Below are 15,384 nucleotides of genomic sequence, written 5' to 3'. Positions count from 1 at the left end.
CACACAAGAAATAAAGAACGTAAACGCAGGTGTTCAGAATGAGCTGTCTGAGTGGAAACGAGCAACAAAAAAATAATACAAGTATCGGGAAATCTGCAAGAAGTTGCCATGACGACAGTCGGATGTGCTTCGTCCTTTAGAATCAGTTTGTTTGCCGTTGTCAGTGAAAGGATTCAAACGAGGATTCACGTTAAAAAGCGTAAGAACACAAGAAACCCTGGAAGACAGCAGCATAAAGACGGATCCATGGGTCCTCAGAGGTCACCACCGGGGGGGGGGGGGGGGGGGGGGTCTCAGAACCGGACCAGAGAAAAGACACCGACTGGATCCAGTCTGTCTAGGCCCTTCAGGTCTTTGAGCTCGATGACCACCATGCAGCCCAGAACCTCGGCCCGCTGCTGCTTCATCAATTCACAGGCCGCGTACAACGTTCCTGCAAAACACACATCAGGAAAATAAATTATATATTATATAATAATCCAGGACAAAGGTTTTCAGCTCTCACATCTTAAAACCATAGAAATAGAGAGAAGATGACTGGAGAGGACTCATATCTCACCTCCGGTCGCCAGAAGGTCGTCGATGAGCAGAACCTTCTGTCCCGGGGCGACTGCGTCCTCCTGGACCTCGGCCTCGGCCTGGAACAACGGCGTCCGTTAGATGGAGCACAGAGACGGTCTCAAAAACGGGGGTCGTGCGCTCTTCACCTTCCCGTACTCCAAGTCGTACGACACGGACGCCGTGGCTCCGGGAAGCTTGCCTCGCTTCCGGATCAGGATGAAGCCAACCCCGAGCCGCTGGGCGAGCAGAGGCCCGAACAGGAACCCTCGAGCATCTAAACCTGCACACAAAAACCAAAATCATACAAAAACAGACAGGAAAGGCCGCTGGCAGAACCACACCGGTAAACGTTTGGGTTCCTTACCTACGATCAGATCGACCTCCTGGTGGTTCCGTCTCACGTGTTCTTCAAACAGGTCGATGGCCGCCGTCAGAGAGGCCGGATCCTTCAGGAGGGGACAGATATCCCTGCGGGACACACACAGTAAATCAGTATCAGTATGAAACACCCCCCCCCCCCTACTGAATAGGGGGGGGGGCGTTTGTTGGTCATTTCTCAGAAACCAGAACCGGTTTTGCTTTGGATAATGCATGCCTAATACGTGCTCAGGGGGGCCCGGGTCCGGTCCCTGATGGACCCCATCACCCTGGAGCAGGATGAAGCTGCATGGTTGAGTCGTTACGCTCCGCTGTGACGTCATCACTAACAGGTAGTACACGAACACGACAAACAAAGCGACTGAACTGGTTTTAGGAAGAAATGCTAGCGAACAGCAGGAGCCTATTTATTGTACTTTATTAAATTAGAGTCTAACAAAGTATGTGTCTGCTGGGCCACACATTCGTTTATGCTTTATTTTAAATTGCTAATTGATTCGCTCGAGTCGTTCTTTAGCTTCCAGTTTAAACGATCATTTGTGCGCGTGCTTCCCGGCAGCTGCTTCCGGTGACGTATCTCACCTGAAGATGACACCTTTCTTGGGAAAATCCACGAAATCCCGAATGTGTGCTTGAACCAGCTGAAGTTTAGATTCCCTGTCTGCTGCCATTATTTACCACTGACTTCCACGCGCCTCCCTCCGACGACGACGCTTCGCTTCTTCTTCTTCTTCTTCTTCTTCTTCTTCTTCTTGACGACCGTTTCACCTCGACTCGCTTTGCCGCCCTCCCCGGGGGTGGAGTGTACACCGTCAGATTACACTCGATATAAAATTAAATAAGAAAATGAGATCTGGTATTTTATTTATATTATATAGTTTATATAGACAATTTTGCAGCATTCAAAGCGTTTAAAATAAATCCTCACCTAGCTTGTCGGGATCCCGTGAAAGTGAGCAACTCATTTCTATTTTTTTTAGCAACGCTGCTTTGCTAACCATTTGTTTACTTCCGGGTCAAAATGGAGGATGCGCCGTGGAAAAGATGGGAAAAGTTTATAGTTTTATTTGGAGATTGGCGTTTCTCGGGATTTTGTAAAAAAAAAAAAAAAATTATTATTATTATTTTCCTCCTCATGTCCCCCAAGGGTCTCCGTAGTATTTACGTAAACTCCTTTCTAATCATTAAAAAAAATGTTTAAACTATCTTGTCCAGAAGGTGGCAGTAATACACCGCCTGTCAACACTATACACCGCCATTCAAGAAGAAGAAGACGAAGAAGACGACCGCTACGCCTTTCATCGCAGGTGTGCGTGTTGCGGCATGTCTGGCGCTTGTGGTCGTATGACGTCATTATCCAGACGTGTTCGCCTGATATTTTCGTCATCATTGGGCGGAGCCACGTTGTTGCCGAGCAGAGCGAGCAGCGGCTCGACCCACGCCGCGACGGGTAACGCCGAACCTTTGGCTTCCGGTTCCTTTGTGTGCCGTGTGAATGTTTACACTCCCTCGGGATTGCGTGTCTTGGTCCTGTCGTCACCATGGCAACCTCGTTTGATTTAAGCTGTGGAGCCGCTAACCCACTGCTTCTGCTGTGCTTCCTAACGCCCCCTCGCTGTAGCCCACTGACCTGAGACCAGCACTGGAGCTGAAGTCTTGTCTCACTATCATGTTGTCTTCCTCCCAAGGGAAATTGGTGCGAAATGGGGAGGTGAACAAAGCCGTGGTGAGTCCCCCCCCCCTGGTTCTTACTCCGCTATGACGCATTCACAGGGATTTAAGTAGATGCACGTTCTCTTTCAGTCATCTTTTGACTCTCGCTGTTCTCAGATCTGCGTTGAGGGGAACATCGCCAGCGGGAAGACGACTTGTCTGGAGCATTTCGGCAAAACTAGCAATATTGAGGTACAACAACGTCCAGGAACGCGTTCTCCGAGCTCAGCCACGCGTCTGCTGTATTCATCTTTTCAAACATTCATTTGTATTCCTCTGCAGGTCCTCACCGAGCCGATCTCTAAGTGGAGGAATGTCCGTGGACACAACCCGCTGGTACTCGAACCGCCATGTTTTCTTACAGTGTTTCAGCCTGATGGCTCCGAGTTAAGAGAAAAACAAAAAACCCAGATCATCATCATCCTGATCCAGGGAACTGGTTTCTCCTGCAGGCCCTGATGTATCAGGACCCCGAGCGCTGGGGCATCACCTTGCAGACCTACGTTCAGCTCACCATGCTGGACAGACACCTGGCGGCGGCAGCGGCTTTGCCGGGACATCGGCCGTCCCAGCCGGCTCCTGTTCCTGTCAGGATGATGGAGAGGTCCCTCTTCAGCGCCAAGCACATCTTTGTGGAGAATCTCTTCAGAAGGTACGAGCTGTGATCGGACGGAGCGACGCGGCGGGGGGGGGGGGGGGGTTAAACCATTCCTTCCTCGGGGGTGTTTACAGGACGGGTTAAATGCTTCGCTTCTGTCAGTTTCAGTTACAAACAGCTCGACGCCTCCCTTGTGGCCTCGGCGGATTGGATATATATCATTCCCTCGTTCGCCCATCACGGCTCCTTGTTCTCCTTATTGATCCTCTGCTCTTTGTCTCTTGCGTTGCGCAGCGGGAAAATGCCGGCGGTGGACTATTCCGTCCTCAGCGAGTGGTTTGATTGGATCACTGCCAACATTTCCATTCCCGTCGATCTGATTGGTGAGAACCCGGAACGAGTCGTCGTTCCGACGTTGTTGCAGCTCGGTGACATTTCCCTCCGTCTCCAGTTTACCTGCAGACGTCGCCTCACACCTGCCACGAGAGGCTGAAGCAGAGGTGCAGGGAGGAGGAGAAAGTGATCCCGCTGGTGAGACGGAGACCAAACGCTTTCACGGGGGTGATCGGGTTACCTGTGACCCGGCTCAGGTGTGTGTGTCTGTCCCACAGGAGTATCTGGAGTCCATCCACCAGCTGTATGAGGACTGGCTCATCAAACGGACCTCCTCCCCGCTTCCTGCTCCTGTTCTGGTGAGTTCAATGATCGTTTTTCCTCCGGCAGGTCTTTTCGATCGATTCTGTGACTGTCGTTTGTTTGCTTGGCAGCAGCTTCTGCCGCGGTTCTGATCCGTTTCTAATCGCTCGAAGCTCGTTTTCGCGCTCGTGCAGGTGATTCCCGCCGACCACGACCTCCAGAAGATGCTGCACCAGTACGACGAGAACCGTGACAAGATCCTGACGGCCAGCGGCGTGTGAACCCGTGAACGCACCGCGGCGTCAGGCGGGACATCCCGAAAAACAGTAGCCTATTACGTTTACTGAAGGTCGCGATTGAAGATTCTGATTGTCACTTGAAGCTGTGATATTGATCGGATGCATCCGACACAGGCTGCGTTTTATCATCCAGTCCTTAATTGTTCCTTTGTTCCTTATTTTGTTCCTTTGTTCCTTATTTTGCCTGAATCGGCGACATCACACCCCGGGCATCATGCTCAACGTGACGGTTAACGCTGTAGAGTAGTGTAGCTATCATGGGATTATTGACTACTGATCACAAAACTTTATTCAAACATTCGCTGTTACACTTGCACTTGCAGAAGCAGATATTAAGATGTTAACTTTTTAATTTGGTTATTTATTCTGTTAGAGATTGATAATTGATTGTTTTTGAGTTGTGACGAAACCATTCCTTCAATGTTTGTTTTTATTATAGGAACTGTACAATAAAGGAAATGCATTATGGCGCCGCCCTTTCTTTTCCCACACTCCCTGAACACACCTCAGCGGATCAGAACGCTCTCGTTCGTTTATGATCCATCCATGATTTAAAACAATCAGGAAAAACATCCTGATCCGCTCAATCTAAGATGGATCCGATCAGCGCCGATCGCTTTTGTTGCTTGTATTTATCGATAATATCCATACGTGTAAATAACTCTAGAGTAATCTCTTGCGATGCTCGACGACAGCATGTCCTTCTGCGCCTCCTCCTTTACACCTGCGCCTCCTCCTCCTCCTCCTCCTTCATCGCTGGTTCAGACCGAGAGGATCTGCCAGGAGCGCCCCTCCTCGTCTCAAGCAGCTCCCTCCGACTGCTCCCCTTTCTCACTTTATTCCTCCTCTCTTCACTCTTCTCCTCTCCCTTCAGCTCCTCTTTGCTCTCCTGCATGTGGAGTCTGCCCAGCCTCTCGGCCACGTCTCTCAGCTCCTGCTCCTCCTCCTCCGTGGAGCTCGGTGAAGGAGGCCCCGGGCTGGCCGGCCTCTTCCTCTGCTGTTCTGTTGAAAGCAGGAAACAAAATCTTTCTGCGTTTCTAGGAACTTCCTCCATTCCCTCGAACGCATCCGATCTTTGCTGGGGAGGTAGCCGCTCCAATATTTAAGTTAGAAATGTACTAAAATACTTTAAGTGTAAAGTAGATACACGCAAAGGATTTAAAAACCCACCATGTGTCGCTTTTGCAATACAAACAATGTAATGATGACATCATCACAAGGCCAAAGAAGTACAAGCACGGCGGTGCGTTTTTAATTCCCTTTAGTGCATCGAATAAAAACCTGGAACAAGCGGTAATGGATCCCGAAGGTGTGGCGGCGTACCTGCTGCGGTTCTGGAGGGCCGCGGCCTCGGCCCGGCTGCGGATCCGGATCTCAGTGTGATGCGCAGCGCGACGGTCTGAGGGGCACCGGGCTCGCCATCGCCGGTGCTGAAGCTGGTGCTGATGGAGTCTCCCGGGACGCCGGTCCGACCGCCGCCGCCCCCGTCATTCGAGCCGCTGACCGCCGGAGCTGCTGCTTTGATGTCGGTGCCGGCGTGCCGAACCACGCTGCCCCTTTGACGTTTGTCCGGTAGCAGAGGGCGCCCCCTGAAGGTCAGGTCAGAGTAGGTCATCTGCATCTCTATGATGGAATGGTCCGCGGGGGTGAGTTGGTAGCGCCTGGGCTTGGGTTGGGGGTTCGTTCCGAGCCTGATGTCCACATACGGAGGAGCCTGAGGACACAGAACCGGTTGGTTAAGCTGGTTAACCTGGTCTAGTTAACCTGTTTCCACATCACCTTTAATAGTTTTATTCCCCCTCATACGGGTCTAATTGCTAATGTTGGAACACAAAACCACACGTCTGATATTCAGCCCTGCCTCTTTTCTATCTGCATCTTCCCTTTTCTTCTCTTCTTCCTCCTTCCCCATTGTCGTCTTCTCCTCTTTGGGTTCCTCCGGTTTTGACAGCCCCCGTCTCCTCTGGAGAAACTCCAGCCACTCCTGCAGCAGAACATCAGATTCATAAATAATAATAAGCACATTTACGGTAAATAACTGCACCAAAGTGCCAAAACAAAAAGCGCAATGAGTTCACGTTGACTTCAGACCCCACCTGTGGCCCCAGCTGGTCTTTCTCAAGGAGTTCCAGGAGCTGGGAGCATTCCACCCTGGCCAGCAGCAGCTCGAAGCCCACCAGCGTGGCTCTGTCTGGGGAGGCGTCTTCACGGAGTCGGTATTCCCTGAAAGGAAGTCGAAAGGATGAGAAGTGCAGAAACAAGTTTCAAAATGCGATCCGGATTCCTCGCAGGACGTCGGTTCACATTAAAGGGACAATTCACTCAAAACTTAGTCCTTTAATTATTATTATTAGTTTATTAGATTATTAATAGTTAATATCGTGTTTCATGGTGTAAGATTTGTGGATTTTATCACAAACACGCAAGGGGGGGGGGGGGGGTATAAAAAGAGTTATACGTTTTATTTTAGTTCCTAATATTGTATTCCTAATCTGACTGAAGTTGGGACCCTTTGCACCTTGAACTAGTCCGTTGGTCGCGGAAACACCTGCCGGAACAGGTGCGGCGGTATTTTATTGCGGCTCTTCCGGTTCGTCCGCTCCTCGTTACCTTTGCGGGGCGTCGGAGTTCGGCTCGTAGCCGACAGACGCCAGGACGGATCTGATGGTGGAGCGGCTGAGAACCGACAGGAGAACGTAAACGAACGGGCCGGTAAAGGTCTGGAAGAGAAACGGAAATAGGTTCGAGCGTTAGACCGCCGGTCTCCTCACCTGGATCTTGTGGATTTGAACATCTTGTTAAAACTTGAAATGCTGTGATGATAAAACTTTTATAACGATTCGGAAGGAAACGGAGCTGATTCTAATCAGGAAGAAGAAGAAAGAAAAGAAAAGGAGATCGGAACCACCTTGATGGTTTTGATCTCCTTCTTCCAGGGTTGAAGGAACAGATTGACGCAGATCGTCTCCAGCATGTCGGCCGCTCGGATTAACCCAGACAGGAGTCGCCTGTAGTCAGTGCTGCGGGTAGTCGAACCCACGCTCAGAGCCTGATACAGGGGGAACACCGTGAAGGTCCCGGTGGGTTCTGGTTCCCCCTGCAAATACTGAGCCGCGCTCCTCAGCAGGCTGGCGTCGCGGCACGGCCGAACATCCGGACACTGGTGAAGGTACCAGTTCACATAGTCCTCAAAAAGCTCCTGACGGGACACCTGAGCCCCCGCGCCGCCCCGCATGATCCGCACCGACCCGCACCGCAGCCGCCGAACTGTCAAACTACAGAACGAGGAAGTACAAGCAGTCAAAATACCGAGCAAGGAAATGAAAGCGAGAGAGATCTATTTATAAAACGAGTCAGGAAGGAACATATTTGAATAATAATAAAAAAAAAAAGAGAATTTATTTACTTGCTAAACTTTGAATACATTCTGAGTAATAATAAATCACATTATTGCTCAAGAGGTTAAACTACCTATTTATAGTTTAGAATTACAAGGTGACGTAGGAAAACATTAAATTCTACTGCAGGATAAATGTTTGTCTCCTAAGTCGAGTTTCATAAAAAATAATTGGCACGTAATTATTTAATAAAAGAAAAAACATCCTATACTTAACTGCAGTCAGTGTAAGTTGTATTTAATGCATATTTATTAAGAGAAATGTGGCGTTGGGAATATGGGGCCAAACGGGCCGACCTTTGCCGACAACGCCACTTTAGGACTTGCAACCTAAAGATATATTTTTTTGTTCCTTTGGTCCCCAGCTCGTTTTAGCGGGTCTCCCCAACCACAGGTCCGCCTACAGCGAAAACCAGCACGGCATTCAACTATTCAAAATATTTAACACTCTAAAAACACTTCCTTAAAAACACTCTACAAACAAAAGAAAAGGAGAGACAAGGCAGTGACAGCCTACGGCCAACCTGCCTTCGACGGGGAAAACACAAAGACAGGAACGAGGGAAGGGAAGCACCTAAATAGGCCCCCCCCCCCCCCCCGCCCCATCAGTGGTAAATGGGCCACAGGTGCTCCCTCCCACACCTGCCTGCCTAATTACATCCCATCCGGTTACAGTAATATTTATAGTTTATTCTGAAGTACTAATTAATTATGTTATGTTTTTTATTCCACCTTTCTACTGTTAAAGATCAGGCAGCAAATTATTTTCAGATATTTTTGTTTCCGTTCACTCGTTTTAACAATTTTTGGATTTTTATGCATTAAAAAAATGACATTCCTGGATGATTTAAACAACAACAACAACAACATTTGAAAAATGTGCCACAATATTTTAAAATATCGAGCGTCAGACGGTGCCGTTCTATTTTGTCAAACCTGACCCGGATGTTCTCACTTCTGTTTCCGGAGTCACCGTCTGGAGTCGTAATCACGCTTCCTTCCAGACTTTAAAGACTCGATTCAGCGAGTGAGTGGAGACACGCGGATATTTATTGTTGTTTTAGTTGTCAGAATTTATTTGAATATTTATTAAACTATTTCCGGCTCGTGTTTGTTTGACCTGCATCTGCTTTAAATGCGGTAAATGTGCGTCTTAGGTTGTGTTGCTCGTAATGACGCCTTTAATACACGACTGCTCTATTTATTAGTATTGTAATAAATGTATTTATTTATTAGTACTTCGATAATGCACAGTGAGGTAACTTAAAAATAGACACGACTGATTTTCTCTAACTTTCTTTTGGTAGTTTGTGTGTTTGTGTGTGTTTTTTTTTTAAATACCAACCTGTATTTATAATTTTTATAACAATAACAATCCATCCTGCAGAGATGAAGAGCCGAGGAGCCGGCTGGGTGGACGGTCGTCTTCGTCAGAGGCTGGAGCAGGTAGAAGTTTATCTCCTCGTCTTCACAGGGCGGCGTGTTACACCCGAGATGGGATCTGTTGCCGTCGGTGATCATCGTGAGGGCGTCCACAGTGACGTTGCCATAGCAGCAGGCGAGATCTGCCTTGCTCCAGCGTGAACCCGAGACGGTTCACATGTTGTGTTTTCTGTTCTGACTTCCTGTCCTTCGGCGTGATGAGTATTAACGACGCGTTCCGTTTGTTAGTATCTGGCGTCCAGCGGCAGCGAGTACGTGGACGTATCGGCCGTCGCCCTGGAGCTCCAGAAGACGTACAGGCAGGTTGATCAGAGCGGCGTCTTCGTCTTCTTCCCTTTGAAAGCGCCCGAGTTTTAACGATACGCTCGTCCGTAAATGTAAAGTGATCGACGTAAACGGTGTTTCTTAGATTTGAGTACGGCAGAAGAAACAAAACCGCTTTCAGGATTCAAGTGCAGAAAGGTGAGAATGGCGGCCGGTGGGGGGGGGGGGGGGTCTGTCTTCATGCTTCTAGCGGTGGGACGAGGGTGGAGATGATCGATTGCTCTGGTTGCTCTCTTAGTGTACGAAGCAATCGCCAAGGAGACCGACCTCGATGAACTGGAGGGCAAACACGTGTCAAAGCGAGCCAAGCACGGCCATCTTGACACCGGGTAAACGGCCGGCGGCGTCCCAGCCGGGAGGCGGCGTCTCCTCGCCGCTCGTCTGATGCACGTGGGACGCTCTGTGTTCGCAGCGACGGCGGCGGCAGCAGCAGCTCGGGGGAGTCCGCCGACAGCGGCGACCCGATGCCGGCGGACCCGGTGAGAAGCGGCGGGGAGGTTAAGTCTGATCCGTGGAACGTCTGACGAGCCGCGTCTCGTTCCTTTCCCGCCCAGCCCGCCGACTGCGTGAAGGAATCTCTGACATCGGCGTTCTGGAAACCGCCCGGCTCCAACGGCAGCTCGCCCAGGAGAGACCCGCCCGGCGCCGGCGGTCCGGCCGACCCGGCTCCCGGCGAGGCGGCGCTGGTGTCGACGGGAGGCTGGTTCATCGACCGGGGAAGACGCCCCAAGAAGAGCAGCGTCCTCATCGACCTGTGTGAAGAGGAGGCGAGTGACAGAGCAACAGATGTGCGTCGCCGTGGAAACGCGACCGCCGGACCATCCACCCCTCCGACTCTCTTTCCTTCACACGGACATTTATTTTGTCTTTTCCGTCAGAGGGACGCGTCTTCGCTGGAGCCTAAGAAGTCGCACAAAAAGATCAAAAAGAGGAAGACGAGCTCGTCTGAGACGGCCGAGTCTCAAACCCCGAGCAGGAAAGGTGAGACCCCGCCCCTCCGTCTGGCCCAAAGATCAAAGGGGTCGCCGCTGCGATCCTCATCCGGCGCGATCCTCGTCCTCAGCAAAACCAAAGTCCCCAGAGCTGCAGCATCCCACGCTGAGGTTCGAAGACGTGGGCGGTAACGAGGAGACGCTGGCGGTAAGTCTCGCCGGCGCCGGTGGGAGTCGCCGCGCTTTGACGAATCCGAGTTTGACGTATATTTTGCAGGAGGTGTGTAAACTGCTCGTCCACCTGCGTCACCCGGAGGTGTACCAGCAGCTGGGGATGGTCCCCCCGAGGGGCTTCCTGCTCCACGGACCCCCCGGCTGCGGGAAGACCCTGCTGGCCCAGGCCGTGGCCGGGGTGAGTCCGTGTAAACGGCGTGCGCGGCGGCGGCTTTGTGCGTGCGTGCGTGCTAACCAGTGGGGCGTGGCCGTGTGTCCCAGGAGCTGCAGCTGCCCATGCTGAAGGTGTCCGCCCCGGAGCTGGTGTCCGGCGTGTCCGGGGAGTCCGAGCAGAAGCTCCGGGAGCTGTTTGAGCTGGCCGTGGTCGGTTGGCGCTTCTCCTTCTGCTCATCCGGGCGTTAAAAACGCCGTTCCTCGCGTGGGGTTAACGGAACGCCGCCTTGGTTTTGCCATTTGTTCGCTGCGCAGAGCTCGTCCCCGTGCATCCTGTTCATCGATGAAATAGACGCCATCACCCCCAAGAGAGAGGTCGCCTCCAAGGACATGGAGAGGAGGATCGTGGCCCAGCTGCTCACCTGCATGGACGGTACGCATGACCCGGCGAAAAGTCGCTCAACGGCGTTCCTCTCGTTTTGTTTCTTCACTCTTGACTCACGATCGTCACAGACTTGAGTAGCGTCGCGCTGGCGGCGCAGGTCCTGGTCATCGGCGCCACCAACAGGCCGGACTCCCTGGACCCCGCCCTCCGCAGGGCCGGGCGCTTCGACAGGGAGATCTGCCTGGGCATCCCCGATGAAGCGGCGCGTCTCAGGTCGGCGACGCCATCGCCGCGGTAACGCGTGAACGCGCCGTTTCCCGCCTTCCCGTCCACCAAACGGAATACTTTGTGCGCCGCAGGATCCTGAAGACGTTGTGTCGGAAGCTGAAGCTGCCGGAGGACTTTGACTACCGGCAGCTGGCCCGGCTCACCCCGGGCTACGTGGGCGCCGACCTCATGGCTCTGTGCCGCGAAGCCGCCATGGCTGCAGTGAACAGGGTTCTGCTTCAAACGAGGGGCGGTCCCAGCGGTTCCCTTAAAGAGGCGGAGACAGCCGGAGATCAGAGCGGGGCGGAGCCAGGCGGCGTCGACCACGGCGACGACCCGGGGCTTCAGGAAGAGGTCGGAGACGAGCGGCAGGAGGTGAGGAATTTATAGTAACCTAAAAGAGAGGGGGGGGGTAAATAAAAACCAAGCAGCTGCGTGCTCTCTCCAGCAGGGGGAGCTGCGCCGCCTGTTGCGTTTACTGACGAACACCGAGAGGCTGTCTGAGGAGGAGCTGGCCGGCCTGTCCATTCTCATGTCGGACTTCCGGTCGTCCCTGTCCAGCGTCCAGCCCTCGGCAAAGAGGGAGGGCTTCGCCACCGTCCCCGACGTCACGTGGGACGATGTGGGCGCCCTGCAGGACGTCAGGGAGGAGCTGACCATGGCGATCCTGGTAAAACGCCACACCGAGCGTCACGCCGTCCAGGGAATCGGCTTTCAGCCACAGGAGGACGGACTGGCCCGGGGCCGTGAGAGTCTGTGTGTGCGCTTTCGTTGTGTTGATGCGCGTGTCTGTGCGTGTCTGTGCGTGTCTCGCAGGCTCCGGTGCGTTCCCCAGAGCAGTTCCGAGCTCTCGGGCTCAGCGCTCCATCTGGCGTTCTGCTGGCCGGGCCCCCGGGATGTGGGAAGACGCTGCTAGCGAAGGTCGTCGTCGTCCCCCCCCCCCCCCCGTCCCCGTCTTTACACAACCAGAGTACAAATACAACCTGAACCCGAGGAGGTTGCCAGATGTGGCGCTCGCCGCCGCTCTGTCTGGGCTCACTGTTTGTTCTGTGACTCCCGACAGGCCGTGGCCAACGAGTCGGGCCTCAACTTCATCTCCGTCAAAGGTCCGGAGCTGCTCAACATGGTGAGTCGGCGCTGCGGGAACTTGTTGACACAGAGCGGGCCGGACCGGATCCTGAACGCGTGTTTGCTCTTTCAGTACGTGGGCGAGAGCGAGCGGGCCGTCCGGCAGGTCTTCCAGAGGGGACGCAACTCGGCGCCGTGTGTCATCTTCTTCGACGAGATCGACGCTCTATGTCCTCGCCGCTCTGGCCACGAGGTGGGGGGGGTCAGCGCCACAGACAAAATGACACTGGGATTTCTTTTTATGCACAAATACAAAGTTTCTCCACATTTAAAAGCTGAATTTGTGTGTGTGCGTGCATGTGCATGTGTGTGCGTGCAGTCAGGAGCCAGCGTGCGTGTGGTCAACCAGCTGCTCACGGAGATGGACGGCCTGGAGACTCGACGGCAGGTTTTCATCATGGCTGCCACCAACAGGCCAGGTAGACACGCCCCCATCGCGCCTGATCGCCACGGCAGCGAAGGAACGTTTACTCGGTTACTCGGGTACAGATCGAGATACGCTGCACTGCGTACTCAAAGGTTCTCGGCCCGTGACCTGTTTCGGTTTGCCGTTGCGTCACCGTCTCAAGATCCAAAGGTGCGAAATGATGAGATAAAAGAAGATGAAAGAGTTCGGACGGAGCCGTCGGTTCCGTTTCAAAGGGAACGCTGATGTTCTGATCGATTATCTGCACGTTTGCAACCATGGAGAACAGTCTTCTATCAAGTCATTATGTGCTCGTCTCCATGCCAACGGAGCATCGGCAGTCATTCTGCCGAACGCCTGCAGAAGACGGGGGCGGACTGGGAATCCTCGGATCCCAGATCGGCGATGAGAACCGCTTCTTACGCCTTTTGACGCTGCCGAGCTAAACGTGGATGATTGATTAACGCCGTCGTCTCCCTCCCCAGACATCATCGACCCGGCCGTGCTCAGACCGGGCCGCCTGGATAAGACCTTGTACGTGGGTCTGCCGCCTCCGGCCGACCGCCTCGCCATCCTGCTCACCATCACCAAGGTCAGCGAGCGGCCCCCGGGTCCAGATGTTTCCATGCGGCAGGAAGCGGCTTAAGAAAAGCACGTCTCCTGATAACTCTCCCTCCTCCTCCTGCTCCTTTAACGTTCTGGGTTTTATTCCCGACCCGGTTGTCTCTCACGGGTTTGAGACCCGGTAATGAATGGATGAATTACGAATGTGAAACCGGGGACGGTTGCTCGCGTTACCGGGAGATGCCGGGTTCGGGTGGCAGCTCCTCCGCGCCTCCAGTCTTCGTGCTACGCTAGGCTAACAGGCTAGGCTCCCGTCGGTGACTCCACGCTGATGTGCCGCAGGGGGGGACGAAACCTGAGCTGGAGGCGGACGTGAGTCTCGAAGACGTCGCCTCTGACGAGCGCTGCGACTGCTTCAGGTGAGTTCCGGCGGGACGTTCCGGGACAGACCCGGACCGGACAGCCCCGGCATCTTCTTGTCTTCTTTTTGTGCGTGTGTGTGTGTGTGATCCAGCGGTGCCGACCTGTCTGCGTTGGTGAGGGAAGCATCTGTAAACGCCCTGAGGACCTACTTGAAGTCCCAACAGTCGTCAGCTGTGTCCTGCGGTAACTCGATCCCGACTCGTACACCTGTTTAGTATTTCACCAAACGGCGCCGGGCTCGGGTTCTGCAGTACTTTGACGTGTACTGTGTACCGACTGAACCGCCGTGGTGCCACGCCACAGGAAGCTAACGTGCGGCCGTGTCGGCGCTTCACGCAGGTCACACGTACTCCAGCGCCGTCGCCGACATCAGAGTGAGCAAACAGAACTTTGACGATGCGTTCAAGAAAGTCCGTCCGTCAGTGTCCAAAAAGGTAAGACGCTAGCATGAAGCAGATATTTGTTTTGGCCCGTGACCTCTGACCTCTGAGGTTCTGGATCACGTCAGAGGGAAGCTGGGAGCGACTCCACGTCCTTTCCTCTGACAGAGTTCCTCCAGGGAGCTGCAAACATCTCGGCTCTGCCGGATCGCTTTCATTTGGCCCCCAGTAGAACCGGTCCGACCGGTCCGACACTAAACTGCAACATTACACTGGAAGAGATTCCGCCACACTCACACAAACTGAGGTGTGTGTGTGTGTGTGTGTTCTCCATGCAGGACCAGAAGATGTACGAGCAGCTCAGAGAGTCCCTCAGCTGATGAGGCCGCCGCCCCTTTAACGCTGACGCAGGCGTTTCTACTCTGACGTATTATTCGTGATTCCTGCTTTCGTAATAAAGACAAAAACGCCCGACGTGTTCTGTTAACCTTCAATCGGGTGCTTTGGGGGGGTTAAGTGGGAGATATCGTCCGATTCCTAATACATTCATTTTACACCTAAATTTTTTAACAGTACAAAGAAACACTGGAGCAGCACTGAGATTATTTTAAGGCCTGGATTTTCCTCTCAAACCTTCAAGGACTTGTCGGAATCCTGCGATCCAATCTCGGCTCAAGGTCCGCTGCAGATAATCTCGGATCAGCTGGTGGACTTTGCTCGGTCGGTAAAACGACGGGTTTGCGTGCGACCATCGCAGCTCGGCGTGAACGGAAGAACCAGGACCGGTGTCGCGGTCCGAAACCGAAGCGCCGTCACGCAAAAGAAACGTGTCCATCGGTTCTGCAGAAGCGTCAAGTTGATTCTTTAATCAGGAAGTGTGGTTCTTAAACGGCAAAAAGCAAAATGTACAACGATTGCAGACGTTATTGTAAAGAGAACATTCAGGACGTCCAGGAGAAGACGAGTTTCAGTTCGAGTTGTAATCCCGTTAAAACTTGGAACAAATATTCTAAGTTATTAATTCATTTAAAGGAAGTCAGAATATTGAATGTGAAAACAGTCAACCACTTCAATAGCAACAATATTTAATTTGGTTCCAAGCAGGTCAATCTCAAACAGAACTCTGACCAATCATCTCATTGGCTGCTCCAGCCCCGCCCACA

The 15,384-nt window shown here is 52.8% G+C and overlaps 4 protein-coding genes across 4 annotated transcripts; 2 read left to right on the top strand and 2 right to left on the bottom strand.

The window, feature by feature from the left end:
* Positions 1-46: 46 nt before the first annotated feature.
* On the bottom strand, positions 47-1,679 carry aprt (adenine phosphoribosyltransferase). Its single transcript, XM_068741216.1, has 5 exons — positions 1,522-1,679; positions 926-1,029; positions 708-841; positions 560-638; positions 47-433 (listed from the first exon to the last, which is right to left on the bottom strand). Exons 1-5 carry the CDS (start codon positions 1,608-1,610, stop codon positions 294-296), a joined length of 546 nt encoding a protein of 181 aa, XP_068597317.1. The 5' UTR covers positions 1,611-1,679; the 3' UTR covers positions 47-293.
* A 929-nt stretch (positions 1,680-2,608) lies between these two features.
* On the top strand, positions 2,609-4,207 carry tk2 (thymidine kinase 2). The gene is made up of 9 exons (XM_068741179.1): positions 2,609-2,665; positions 2,770-2,844; positions 2,935-2,988; positions 3,105-3,188; positions 3,225-3,304; positions 3,545-3,633; positions 3,702-3,781; positions 3,862-3,942; positions 4,081-4,207. Exons 1-9 carry the CDS (start codon positions 2,609-2,611, stop codon positions 4,165-4,167), a joined length of 687 nt encoding a protein of 228 aa, XP_068597280.1. The 3' UTR covers positions 4,168-4,207.
* Positions 4,208-4,902: 695 nt separating this feature from the next.
* Positions 4,903-7,420, bottom strand: si:ch211-189a15.5 (spermatogenesis-associated protein 2-like protein). Its single transcript, XM_068741676.1, has 6 exons — positions 7,094-7,420; positions 6,796-6,905; positions 6,282-6,408; positions 6,047-6,169; positions 5,509-5,899; positions 4,903-5,187 (listed from the first exon to the last, which is right to left on the bottom strand). Exons 1-6 carry the CDS (start codon positions 7,418-7,420, stop codon positions 4,904-4,906), a joined length of 1,362 nt encoding a protein of 453 aa, XP_068597777.1. The 3' UTR covers position 4,903.
* A 1,136-nt stretch (positions 7,421-8,556) lies between these two features.
* On the top strand, positions 8,557-14,695 carry nvl (nuclear VCP like). The gene is made up of 24 exons (XM_068741070.1): positions 8,557-8,609; positions 8,970-9,028; positions 9,254-9,324; positions 9,435-9,487; positions 9,588-9,678; positions 9,762-9,828; positions 9,904-10,137; positions 10,228-10,330; positions 10,413-10,489; positions 10,559-10,693; positions 10,777-10,878; positions 10,984-11,101; positions 11,182-11,326; positions 11,413-11,695; positions 11,769-11,990; positions 12,137-12,241; positions 12,384-12,446; positions 12,522-12,641; positions 12,768-12,867; positions 13,340-13,446; positions 13,761-13,837; positions 13,933-14,024; positions 14,181-14,275; positions 14,560-14,695. Exons 2-24 carry the CDS (start codon positions 8,972-8,974, stop codon positions 14,599-14,601), a joined length of 2,559 nt encoding a protein of 852 aa, XP_068597171.1. The 5' UTR covers positions 8,557-8,609; positions 8,970-8,971; the 3' UTR covers positions 14,602-14,695.
* The last annotated feature ends 689 nt before the right edge of the window (positions 14,696-15,384 follow it).

This window comes from Brachionichthys hirsutus, chromosome 7, assembly GCF_040956055.1.
Source record: "Brachionichthys hirsutus isolate HB-005 chromosome 7, CSIRO-AGI_Bhir_v1, whole genome shotgun sequence".
Classification (NCBI taxonomy): domain Eukaryota; kingdom Metazoa; phylum Chordata; class Actinopteri; order Lophiiformes; family Brachionichthyidae; genus Brachionichthys; species Brachionichthys hirsutus.
This window is presented reverse-complemented; position numbering and strand designations above follow the sequence as displayed.

Bases quoted from the DNA above. Each gene is read 5' to 3' on its own strand.
- aprt (XM_068741216.1), bottom strand. From the start codon at position 1,610: ATGGCAGCAGACAGGGAATCTAAACTTCAGCTGGTTCAAGCACACATT. The intron at 842-925 runs GTAAGGAACCCA...TTTTGTGTGCAG, and splicing joins GGAGGTCGATCTGATCGTAG to GTTTAGATGCTCGAGGGTTC. The intron at 434-559 runs GTGAGATATGAG...TGTGTTTTGCAG, and splicing joins CGACCTTCTGGCGACCGGAG to GAACGTTGTACGCGGCCTGT.
- tk2 (XM_068741179.1), top strand. From the start codon at position 2,609: ATGTTGTCTTCCTCCCAAGGGAAATTGGTGCGAAATGGGGAGGTGAAC. The intron at 2,666-2,769 runs GTGAGTCCCCCC...CGCTGTTCTCAG, and splicing joins GGGAGGTGAACAAAGCCGTG to ATCTGCGTTGAGGGGAACAT. The intron at 2,989-3,104 runs GTACTCGAACCG...TTTCTCCTGCAG, and splicing joins TCCGTGGACACAACCCGCTG to GCCCTGATGTATCAGGACCC.
- si:ch211-189a15.5 (XM_068741676.1), bottom strand. From the start codon at position 7,420: ATGCGGGGCGGCGCGGGGGCTCAGGTGTCCCGTCAGGAGCTTTTTGAG. The intron at 6,409-6,795 runs GTAACGAGGAGC...ACTTCCTTTCAG, and splicing joins AACTCCGACGCCCCGCAAAG to GGAATACCGACTCCGTGAAG. The intron at 5,900-6,046 runs GCAGGGCTGAAT...CTGTGTCCTCAG, and splicing joins AAGATGCAGATAGAAAAGAG to GCTCCTCCGTATGTGGACAT.
- nvl (XM_068741070.1), top strand. From the start codon at position 8,972: ATGAAGAGCCGAGGAGCCGGCTGGGTGGACGGTCGTCTTCGTCAGAGG. The intron at 10,694-10,776 runs GTGAGTCCGTGT...CGTGTGTCCCAG, and splicing joins TGGCCCAGGCCGTGGCCGGG to GAGCTGCAGCTGCCCATGCT. The intron at 12,868-13,339 runs GTAGACACGCCC...CTCCCTCCCCAG, and splicing joins GGCTGCCACCAACAGGCCAG to ACATCATCGACCCGGCCGTG.